This window comes from Plectropomus leopardus, chromosome 20, assembly GCF_026936395.1.
Source record: "Plectropomus leopardus strain MGB_pleo_1.0 chromosome 20, ASM2693639v1, whole genome shotgun sequence".
Taxonomy (NCBI): domain Eukaryota; kingdom Metazoa; phylum Chordata; class Actinopteri; order Perciformes; family Serranidae; genus Plectropomus; species Plectropomus leopardus.
Window position 1 is genome coordinate 7878220 of NC_142195.1, and position 13041 is coordinate 7891260.

General features: G+C 38.1%; 1 protein-coding gene across 3 annotated transcripts in view; it reads left to right on the forward strand.

Moving 5' to 3' along the window:
• The window catches only part of lamc3 (laminin, gamma 3), a 148247-nt gene that overhangs the window by 48892 nt on the left and 86314 nt on the right, over positions 1–13041 (forward strand). For all 3 annotated transcript variants that reach the window (XM_088070929.1, XM_088070930.1, XM_042509210.2), the window contains one exon: positions 12250–12438. In XM_088070929.1, the coding sequence (XP_087927055.1) occupies positions 12250–12438 (189 nt within the window). The remainder of the gene's footprint in view (positions 1–12249; positions 12439–13041) is intronic.

Genomic DNA, 13041 nt, shown 5'->3' on the forward strand with positions numbered 1-13041 from the left:
GCTGGTTAATTAGCTGAAATGAGTGTGTTCACCTGCAAAATATTGACACTTTTTCCTCTTTATGTAGCTGCATTCACTGTGGAAATATGAGTGTTGCAAAATCATCCTTATACATCCTCAATAATGTGGATATAATTTGTTAATACATAACAATACAGTACACACAAAAGCTAAAATGATTGTTATATAAGAGCTATAATTGTTATAAAGGAAGTCTTCAAAACCTTTACTTGAGCACAGTGCAGAAACAATTGACAACACAACAACAGAACTTTTTTTGTTATTATTGGAAGACAAAACATGAACAGAACACAAAAACAGTAAATGCAGGCTAGTTGGCAAAATTTAATCAGGAAATAAGTGAACAAGGTTATGAGACAACAGAACCCAACAGAGATATAGTCATGTATATGGTGCACTCATGTAAATAAGAGGCAGCAGGAAATTCACAAACACTTTGCAACATCAACTACAGTTATAGCGGCTCAAAAAGACATTTTGAAAGGGGATGAGTAAAGACAACACGTGCAGTGCTGTTATGTTGACTATTTACAATGAATGCTATCACTGCTGATAGAAGCTGGCAATTTCTGGCAAATTTGGCAAAAATGTTATGTGTCTCTCTGGAGCAATATTTTAGAAAATAAACTATAACAGACTCTTGACCTTTTGGGGATGGGAAAAATATGGAAACTGAAAATAAGAACATAGTTATGACAAAACATGAACTTTACAAAGTAAACACAAACTGACATACAGTTAATAATGTACTTATTTCTGCACTGGTGTCTTTTTGCCTCTTTAACTGTAAATTCCCTTTTGATATTGCATGTAGTAAACCTTACTCAGAGGAATTGAAACTTACCACTTAAATAAGTAGCTATCTCATTTAAAAAAATTAACTCACAGCTTCGTATTGCATACAGGCGTCGTGCAAAATCCAATTTCAGCCCACTGTTTATGTGTTTATCTCAGTCAGTGCAGTATGTGTTTGGATATTTGCACATGTATGCAAATTATATGAATCAAGCATCTCATTTCTCAAAAGATCTGCATGTCACAACAAGATAACATGATGTCAGGTTAATGACAATCTGCATGAACCTGAATGCCTGAAATAGAAGTGAAAAACCTCATAATGCAAACACGTTAAAGTAACCCCATCGGTGACCCTTGGTGAAGTGTGTGAATATAATGTTTTGGTCAATTAGGCAAATTAGTGTCGTCCTCCCACATACTATGACACCATATTAACCTACCTTAGTAATGCAGTATGGTTCCTTCATATTTCTACCCTGTAACGGTTTATTCTGTCCTCCAGATGAAAAGTATCTAAAATATTGTAGTGTTTGCTACACCTGCACTTTAAATACAGCTGTATGTCAGTTGCTGTTATTGTAATTTATATGTCATGTATTGTAAAAGTCAAATCTCCATGTCCTTTTTTTAAATAAAACACACTTAAAAAAATATTTGTTTTAACTTTGAAAAGTTACAGGCTGCCTTAAATTTTGAAGTTGGCTAAATGTTAGAGGACAAGTGGAATCATTACAAAATTACCTCAACTTGCCTTCTCAAATTCAGTCAACTTTAAATTTTAAGGCAGCCCAGCACTAGCTTTTTGAGTTGAAACAATTAGTTTCTTTTTACAGGGCAGGTAAAGGTGTATTAAAACACAGAAATGTACCCAGGCCATATTTAAAGACTGTGCCTTTAAGCAAACCATTAAGACTTCTGTAACACTGTGATGTCACAACTACACTATTTGGTACTACAGCACCATTACAGTAATTTCCCACCTGCAATGATGTTGCAAAGATGTACGGACTGCAGATGTAGAAGACCCGCCAAAACAGACATCAAAGTACACTGGGCCCTTTTGGGAGGGGGTATAATAGAGTGTGAATAAAGGTATATTCAGGTAGACAGTATGAGAAAAATCATTTGTGGGCATCAAAGGTAAAGACCTAAAATTGTTTCAGTCATACCTGACAGGAGCTTCTCCATCTGCCTTGGCAAACATTCTTTAGCTGTGGCCCCTCTTACTTGTGGAGTTCCTCAAGGCTTCATTTTGGGCCCTATCCTGTTCTCTCAAGGGATGCGTGCAGCTAGTAGCATTGAATTTTTCCCGACTTAATTTTAGTGATCATCAAGTCTCTTCTGTAAGTTAATTAAGGAATTAACATCATATTATTCATACTTTAATTGTGATGGCCCACCAGCAGATGGAGACATGAAATTCAATGCATTTAGGTAATATTCATTCATTGTGCAATATAATAAAAAAATACTTACTGATCTGACAGACCAAAATGTTGGTCTGTCATATGTATAAACCTGAAATTAGCATAATATGGGACCTTTAAGACATTTATTACTGCTTCAGAATGAGAAATTATTTCAAAAAGCAAAATGACAAACAGCAGATTATTACAGCTGTCTTGCTTTTTGTTATTGTGTGAATAGTAGTAGCAGGTGGTAAATGGAAGCTTCGGGGGGCTTTTTCTCAGAATGTTTCAGTGTTATGCGACATGTCTGCGTGTTTTTATTGGTCATTCGAGATTGTTTATCAAATCTTGATATTGGATTCGGATTTCTTTTAGTTCGCTTTGTGGTTGCAAAATAGGTTTGGAGAAATATGCAAAGGGTTGGTTGTCTGTGTTTATGTGTACGTATTGGGGGTGAAATGGGATGCCATTATCATCAAAAGTCTCCCCGGCTGAAACCATTTACAGCCCAAGCAGGTTGCTGCGGGTCGTCATGATTTCCGTTGTTTGCTTGATGTTGTCATCGGCTTAGCCTGAGGCTGTTCCAGTAAGAAGACACTTTAAATCCTTTCTTGCCACCAATTTAAGGTTGAAGGCTGCGGTTGTAGCTGGGAGACTGTGATCATATTTTTGAATATCAATAGTACACACATAATACTGCAGCTACTTATCATCTTAGCCTCTGGTAGTACTCCTAGTGTGAAATGTGATAGATATAGCAGATTTAAACCTAAAATTTGGTTAATCTCCCCTTGTATTTTTGTTTTGGTTTATTGTGTTTGCTTTTTGAACTCATATTTCAGCTAGTAATTTAGGACAATAGAGAAAAAACAGCAAACATCTGGTCTACTTCTGAACCCCGAACGCTTTTGCACATAGCAGATGTTTTATTAAATACACTGTACTCCCATTTACAAGCAATCAAGCAGCTGGTAGGTTGAAAATTAACTGCTGAAAATGCCATGATAATGTATACAGGGAGATTTTTAAGAATTTAAAAGCAACTTCTTGGACACTAGTAAAATGTAATTTTGTAGGTGAATTTGTGGAAAAACAACATTTAAATATGTTTTGCTGCTGGACCCCATCAATAGTTGTACATTATATAACTTCCATGGCAGACTAACATCCAGTGTAAGGAATACACTAGTATAATTTAGCATTATTTATACTTAGCCCTACAATAACATTATATGATCTGCACACTGAAACACGAAACGCAGATCAAACTAAACATTGATCATAGAGCAAACCTTTCCAATAATATAGAAAAAAGCTGTTCCCTCCTGAAATACTAATTACAACCTGTCAACATCCTTTCTCTTAGTTTCCTGCTGACTCCTTTCCACCTCAACTGTCACAGGGCTGCGCCCACATGATACGCATTACAAACGTGCTGCATGTAGTGGAGTACCTGCAGGTCACAAGGAGTCAGGACAGAAAATGCACTATAATCACATGTTAACAGTACATGGAATACACTTATAGCTTGGAACACAAAGCACTTCGTACTTTACTTCTCAATCATCCATTTACTAAAGGTACCACCAACCCAGGTTGATTGTTTCCCCCACTTGCAGTTTCCATGCTAAGCTAACTGTCTCGTGGATCTAGTTTCATTATATTTAGCATAAACACTGGTATCAGTCTCATACCTACGCCAAGCAAGAAAGGTATAAGCATTTTTCCCAAAATGTCAAAATGCTCCTGTGATATTGGAAGTCAGCCACACTAAAGTAAAGGTAATATTTATATATATATATATATATATATATATATATATATATATATATATATATATATATATATATATATATATATATGAGAGAGAGAAAGAGAGAGAGAGAGAGAGAGCTGTGTTAAAGCCTAAATAATGTTAAAGAATAAAACATTTAGAAAATGAATGGCCTGTCTTTGTACATATCACTCTGCCATTACACATTCCTTTAGCATGGGTGGAGAGGAAATTAGGATTATTTTACAGTTTAGAGACTTCAACCTTCAGGTGTGGTAAACAACTGTTGGACAACTGAACTTATCCTGTTTCCGAAATGCTGCTTTTTTGCAGGACCTCTTACTAGAGATTCATATCTTAACCTACGCTCAAAAGCAACAGTAGGCGCAGGAGTGTGTGGGTTAGGTAGAGGTCTGATTCCTCTGTAGCAGCACACTAAAGGTTGCAAAGATATGTGTGCAGCATGATCCCTCATAGACTGGTTTCTTATCACTGCTGGTGTTCTGCTCTCTCTGCTGGTCCGACATCTCATTCGTCCAGCAAATTAGATGTAAAAATGAGAAATTATTGTGCCTGCAGGGACTGTGGTCCCTCTCTACAATGCATTCTGCAACAATATAAAGGGCACAAGACAATAAGAGGGTGAATTGCATCACCTCTCATGCAGGTGAGGTGAGGTGGTAAATTCCTCAAGTCTCCATAAAACCGTGCCCTGCTGCTGAAAAACAGCCGATACACAGATCGCTGAATTTCAAAATCAGGATAAGTTTCCGTATGTTTCTGTATTATGTGATTCCGCAGCAGCAATAGCCCTTGGGTGGTGACACAAATGTTCACATGGACTCAAGAATGAACTGATGAGATTTTGGTGGGTATAGGTCAAAGGTCACTGTGTCTCATTCTTTGAGACTTCATGACCTTGCATTCGAATCATTCTTGCGACGGCAATAGCTCAAGAACACGTTAAAGGAATTTCCTCAAATTTCCCACAAGCATTCACTTAGACTCACAAATGAACCGATCAAAGTTTGATGGTCAAAGGTCAAGGTTACTGTGACCTCACTTTTACCCATTATTCAAAGTAATATCTCAGGAACAGAGTCGGAGACATTTGGTCAGATTCTCAATTGCTGACACTTATCATAGGTGTCCACCTTGAGACTGTGCTGTAATTGTAGTTCTAACTAATTTCCTCAACCACTGTCTTTCCAAAACTAGAGGCTTTTTGTTATTACCAATAACATATTAAAACATTCCTAGTTTGGACTCAATATTCCAGCTCATGCATGACCTGGATTCCATATATTGTTGTTATCATTTCATCCTTTTAGTGATTTACATATCTTTTCATGTGTGGCATTATGTCATTTGGTGAGTATTTCAGGAAGTATTTGCATCACAGCGGCTGATTTGATGTTTTTGTATAGAGCAAAGGATACTTTCGATCAAACATCTACTAACACTTAAAGTGATGCTGACACGAGTTAACTACTTCTATTTTGATTATCAAAAGGAGAAAAATCAACCTTGATATTAACACATTGCATCTCTGTGACCTGATTTTGCATAGTGCTACTACTGCAATAAGAGTTTATTCCAAGGAAACGGCGTGCTGTTAAAAGCACCGTATATATAGAATGAACATGGCTCTCACTATGTGTCCGGGCTGATCTCCATGAGACAAAGCCTCAAGGAGCAATATTATGGCAACATCCACGCCTATATGGGCATGATATGCAAATTTAAGAGTCCTTGAAAGCCCTCAGCAGGAGTCTGAAGTGCTGCAAGACCAGCCTGTCAGGAGAGGTTAGTGCTACTGGCTCATAGTCACTGAAGGCACTGGGCCATCCCTTTTTCCCTTTTTCCACACGGAGACAATGCAGCAAGTTTTTTTTGTAGTGGAGACACACATTTGTAATGAAGGCATGCAGGAGCTGCAGAGAAGGGTGGTTCAGATAGTTTAGGATTCTAGGTAATTGTTTTCAAAACTAACTGACCACCTTTACTAAACAAACCACATGTATGACTATGGCTTGGCATCAATAGATGGCGGGAGATTGAAACAAACTTGTCATAAAACCTAAGAGATTTTTTTTTTATGCCTCTGTGCTAGCGATAGCGGAGGCTAGAGGCATTTTGTTTTTGGATTGTCCATGTGGCACCAACATTCACTTGGACACAACGATAAGCTGATTAGACTTTGTTGTTCATAGGTCAGTGGTCAAGGTCCCTATGACCTCCTCTGTCATTCTTGTGACAGAAAAACCTTGAGGGATTTTTTTTTTAATTTGGCAAAAACTTTCACTTGGACCCAAGAATGAACTGATTCCATTTTTGTGGTCAAAGGTGTAGGTCATTGTGACCTTGTATGTTTCATCCTTGTAAAAGAGACAACTCAAAAACACCTGGAAGGAATTTCTTCAAATTTGACACAAACATTCGCTCACACTCAACAATAAGCTACTTAGAATTTGGTTTTCAAAGATCAAGGTCACTGTGACTTTGAATCCATATCATTTTTGTGAACGCAATATCTGAAGATGGCCTTGAGGGAGTTTTCCTCAAATTTGGTACAAACATTCAGACTCAGAATGAACTGATTAGAATCTGGCAGTCAAGGTCAAAGATCAAGGTCACGAAGACCTCATAAAATGTTGCTGTGGGGGAAGATGTGTGCGAAGCATCCATGTATGCGCGGACATGGATGTAAACTGTAAGTGCACCTTGACTGGTTAAAAAGGCGTGGCGGTATATCTAGTTTTGCCATCGATCTCTTTTTCAAAACAGTTCATAAATGTTAGTGTTATTGGTGGCTAGCACGCGGTGAAAATCATTTGTTCTTTCGACACTGGGTTGTGTTGTTAATGTGCTAAATGGCTGGCTAGCATCTTGAATCTGTCCTGTTGGTCTTCTGGTTTCCCCGGTTGAAAGACAAATACAGACTGCAAATACAGACTACTGCTGGAGAGTTATTTTCTCCCACGCAGGTGCAAAACGTACATGCTAGCTGACCATGGCTGTAGTCTGTGCAGTGCATTCAAGAGCATCTTTTTGGCCAAGACACAGGCAACGTGAGTTGAAGCACCAGTTGACCTTCGTCACCAGTAGTTCTTTGATGTCGATTTAGTGTGTCCGGGCCTTAATGTATTGAATGAAATAACCCAGTACCATAAAATCTTCCCCAGTCAAATGATACTGCGATTAATCCTCTTTGTACCCAGCTCTGGAAAAAATAACTGGTTTTGCTCACAAGGTATCACCTCACGCATTCTTTAATTTAATGCATTGTGTGATGGGCCCACTACAGCAGCAGCTACAACCTGAACAGCCTATGGTGTTGTGAGGTGGAGCGCAGTGTATTGTGCAAATTTGGCAGTTCAGCGTGCCAAGATACCATTAAAACATGGGAAAGTAATTAAAATAATTAGATTAGTTTACTGAATGCTTTCACTCACATTAAATAAAGTAGGAAAAGGTATAAGATGAAGTACTCTATTGGTGTTGGTATCACTTTAAGGGTACTGGTATTGGAACTCCTATTATAAATTTTACATGATACCCAGACTCATGTGTACACAAGAAAAGTGACTCATGCCAGACTGCTTTCACAGGTTGTCACCATAATCACCAAACTTGCCTCCCAGAAATTACAGTACAAGAACTACTAATGTCTTGTGCCAAAAACATTATGTAATTGCTGGCTGCATTTGCCTGTGGTAACAACATTTTGAGAAGGTGCCACCTGTGCAAATTATTAGCATATAAACTAAGTTTCCAGGAGAATGGGTTTTTAGTAGAACAACTATACATACAAATCAACCTTAAACCATATCAGACCTTGTGCAAATCTATCTGCTAAAGTCACATTTCAGTTTCTTTTTCTTGTTCACCTTAGCAAGAAATGCATCTACCACACGTCCCTCTGTCTATATATGGAGAAAAATAGAATTTATAGCTAAGAAAGCTGCCAGCCGCCACCAAAATACCCCATGGTGTTGTATTGTAAAGTATTTCTATTGTAATCCAGCAGATTTCTCATCCAAAAAATGTGTGAGGCATAGTGTTTGAGGAGGTGGCTCCATCAATCAACCAACTGAGTGTGGAGCTAAGTGTGCCTCCTTACTTGTGTGGAGCCTCCACAGTGGCAGGCTGTGTGGTCTCCAGGACAGGATCGAGGGAGGCACACGGAAGAGGTGGTTGTGGGCGGACAAACCAAAATGTGGTCAAGATGGCCAAACACAGGCTGTGGAAAGCTGCGTAGAAATCTGTGTGTTGCATCTGTTGGAGAACAGCTTAAAGTGATTTGCTCTGTCTCAGTTCACTCTGCTGTTCTGTATGTGTGCACTGCTTGTGGCAAAATTCATCACATAAACACCACCTTTAGCCACCTGAAAACGGGGCCAACATCAGTTTTCTTGTGCTATTTTCAGACAACCTTTGAACCCTGCGCTAATTGGTGCAATTTCTTTTAACAACATGAAAAAAAAGGCAATGAGAAACTTCATAAGAAATGTTCCACGATTTGCAAGAAATAAGTGGATTTAGAAAATGATTTTTGAAGAATGTCTAAAAGAAAAAAAAGAAATGAGCTAAGGTGACACTATATTTAAAGTTATCCATACTTATAATTATCCTAATTTTTTTTTCCAGGTCATTTCCTTGTTTCTTTTATTTGTTTTTTTGTTGTGTTTGTTTTTTCAGTTTTGCTTTTTATTTATTTATTTTTGTTTAGTTACAAATTTTCAGGGAACTTTCTTGTACTCTTCCTTAATTTCTGTCACATTTTTGGGTGATTTCTTCTTTCATTGCTCATTGCCTCTTTCCCATGTTTTTGAAAGAAAACAAGGGTTAGACTGTTGTGCCACACTGATTGTTCACTCCTTCATTTTAACATGCTTATTATAATGTTAAGATAAGAGGTTGACCTTTCCAGTATCAACATAACAGGCTGGTAATTTAAATGACAACATTGAAAAATACACTTGAGTCAACAAGGATACAAAGTTATTCAAATCACATACCTATTTTTCATTGCAGATACCGAAAAACCAATTTAAAACAGCAACAAAAAAAAAAGCTTAATAAAAGCAGTGAATAATTAAAACATTAGCAAATATACTTTTGAACTTGCTAAGAGGGATGGGAAGCCAGATGTTCAGTTTGCCCTAAAGCTCATTTCAGGATGAAGGACCATAATTACACAAACTCATTTTCCTCGCTTTGGTTCACACTTGAAGTCACTTTTGACATAACCTACTGATAGACCTGAAGTTATGTGAGTAAAACATAATTTTGAGATAATTGTTAGGTTTTTGAGGATAGCCTGGGAGTATCAAATGTTCTCCATGATATCATCACAGATTACAACACGGTGTATGCTAGATTTAACATGAATATGCACCTCGTAGGTTCAGTCTGTTGAAAGTACTGCCACCTGGCTATCAGCTCCCGAAACCAGCAGGGGCTGCATCACTAGCCGGCACCATAAAGACAGAGTGGATGGGAGCTGACAGGTAGAGCCGGCTGGTGGTATTTGTGCTCTAGTTGCCCACCAGTGCCAATCAGATGTGAGTCATGCTGCAGCAGCTTCCTGTGCAGAATGTCAGTTTTTGTCAGATTCTGTTGCCCCTGTGAGCAGACGGATTGCAGATGTGATAACAAGAGACTCAGCATTACTCAAAGACGCATGTTGTGTTCAAAAGGCCACTCCCAGCGGTGCAAAGGCTCCTACAGTATCTTTTTATTCCATCCATCAGGAGTACAATTTCAGGACGGATGCAGCACTCAATATTTTTAGATTAAAAATAAGTCAAATTCCAGCCCAGTTGCCGTAAGAAAATGTTGGCAGCGTACATTTCTGTAAACCACAGATATGCTACACTTGTACGTTTTATATGTATAATGTCAGTGTTTCTAAAGTGGTGTAAATCTGATCACATGCATATCTGCTGACTGGTGAAGGGATGGTGGTGGGCGCGAGACATAGTTGAGACAACTGCACCATAACAGGGTTTTTGGCAACACATCGATGGCATTTGCATCTTTTATTTCGCTGTCATTACTTTAAGCAAAAACAAAATCTTTTCATAACTCTAACCAAGTGGTTTGTGCTTAAATATAACCATACGTTAACCAAAGTGTTGTTGACATGTAAAGAAAATTAAAGTTTCAACGTATCTGCTACATAATCAGGTGCAAATGTTACATATCCGTGGTTTGCAGAATTGTACATGCCAACATTGGGTTGAAATTTCAATGTGTAATGTGAAAGGAGTAGCTTTTAATGAAGAGAACTGACGTAGAATTAACACCTGACTCTTCAGTTGCTCTCAGCTCCACAAGGTTTTAGCTTCTTTTGACTCATTTTTGTTTTATGGCCACAGTTTGAATATTTTGGATAACGTCCATCGCTTTCAGCACTTGTAGTTTTTGATGCAGATGGCAGCTGTTTTTAGTAAAAACTCTGATAAATCCACCATACACATTATCATAGTTACTTCCAAAACAAATGAATCACTTGTTACATATCACAGATAGAAAAGTAATTACTTCACCACGCTCAACAGCGAATGTAATTTGTTGCAATACTCGATTGACTAACAGCTCCATCAAAGTTATCCTCCACAGCCACACACCTTATCATCTCTATTTCGTCATCATCATCTTTCTTAACATATCTACAGGAACAGAAAATGAAACATCATGGCTTTTGGTCTAACAATGATAAGCCTCTCGATGTTATTGCCAGTAATTTAGGGGTGTAGCAAATGAATTCCTGGGCTTTTTGCTAATCATTAGAAAAAAGACATCTGCATATGAATGCAGATCATAAAAAAAGGCTAATATGAAGCTAAATTGGGGTCAGACGATAGGTGGTGGGTCTCAAGCTTGCATTTTTGCAAATGCGTTTCACCTTCCCACATGTACCGCTCACCTGCCGCGTGATTTATCAGTATCACTCGGATTCTTCCAATACCAGAATATTTAAAATACAATATAACCTTGTACAGCCTAGCTCCAGTGACTGACAAAAGCTCAGCTGATTTTGACTGAACAAGTCCTGCCCTTGTTGTAAAGATGTGGGTTTCAAACACACACACATACACACAAAAATATGTAAAATGTAGAGAAGATAAAACCTACACTTGGAAGGAGAATCAAAAGCAATGACAAAAAACACTAAATGAGTGTAGAAAATAGAGTTAAATTTAAATCAGACTTCTTTAGAGTTAGTGGGAGGGGCCTTTCATCTCCTTCAAGCTACAAAGTTAGCAACTAGCTGGTGAACACAGTGGAATATTTAGCATCACACTATTGTCAAAAGTTGGGAAGGACCAAAAAGACCTAGAAGGAGCATGAATATTTGGCTTTTGATAAGTGGTTAGAATCACAATCCCAGATGAATGTTATTGCTGGTTTTTGTATGCTTGTCTGCTATCCCTTTACTAACACGTCAGCCGTATCATCTCTCTGATGTGACTAAACATCAACGGCGTGTATATAGCTTGTTACATTGTGACAACGTTAAAATAAATTTAAAAAAAGAACAAATGCAGATTTTCTTAGCGATGATGAACCCTTATTTACTCATAATGATCTTATGAATATAACAGTAGTCAGACCCAAAAGAAACATGAAGCATCTTATTTAATCTTTTTAGCAAATTAAATGTTTTTCACCAGCCATTCCAAGTTTGTAGTGTGTTGGGTTTGAAAGCAACTGGTGATCATTTTTTATCTTTGAAATAAAGTGAACACTGCTGAGACTCCTGATTAACAGGAAGGAATAATCATATGGTTATTGCCGGCACAACAGAGAGCTTGATTCATAATAAAATGGGCAATTTCACCTAAATCCCCCCTCAGGGTAACTGGTAAACTAAGGAGGGATTTGATGTGAGGGGTATGAGAGCTGTGATGCTGCGTTATCAGCTGAGTAATTTGCTCTTGTATAAACATGAATTACTGTTATCTAAGTGCCCCCTGACAGCCGATTGGCTCCTCATTAGGCCTGTGTGAAATGAGATTAGCAGCGAGCCTCTAAATTATGATCCAATCCCAGAACACATAATCTCTCGCACATATACCCCCCTCTGTCTCTCTCGCTCTCCTCCATCTATTTCTGTCCTTTCTACCTTGTTGCCTTCTCTGCCCACTCCGTCCCCTGTTACTGCTCTTTCCTCGTTCTTCACGTCTCTCCTCACTTGACCTCTTGCTCTTTCCCTTTCTTTCTTTCCCCCGCCCGCAGAGTGTAACTGCAGTGGGAGGTCAGATGAGTGTGTGTTCGACATGGAGCAGTACCGCAGCACCGGCAGTGGGGGGCGCTGCGTGAGCTGCAGAGACAACACGGATGGGCCCCATTGTGAGCGCTGCAGGGAGAACCACTACAGGATGTCTGCCGAGGAGCCCTGCCTGCCCTGCAACTGCAATGTGAATGGTAAACTGCAAACACTTTGTGTTGTGATAAGAACTTAAAACCCCTAATTGTAATCCATGCAAATAATATTATTTTTGTTTTCTCTGGCATGATAAAATAGAATTATGGTTAAACTGGAATGCTCTATTAGCACCATAAGCCACCACAAGCAAGACTTAGCTGCAAGCAAAGAGGATTAATTATTTGCAAATTTTATGGCCAAATGTTTTAAAATCATTATTAACATGACATTACTCAAGCCGTCTTAACCCTTAGAACCTGGAGTAAATCGCTTTTTAGGCTGCTTTCAGATGCTTCTCACAAATATATAAACCTTTGAACCTTGAGCAAATGTGTAAAATTTCTTTCCAAAATATGGGAAAGGGGCAATGAGCACTAAGAAAAATCTGTTTTAGTTTTAGAAAATTACTTTTTTAAAAAGCTAAGGATGAAAGAAAAACAACTGGTAAAAAAACAATATTTATAATTATCATTATTAATTTTTTTTTTTTTAAATTTTTTTTCCTTTTTCAGTTATTTTATTTGTTTTTTGTTTTGTTCATTTCAGTTCATTTTCTTGTACTTTTGCAAATTTTATAGCCAAATTTTTCAAAATCAAGGAAC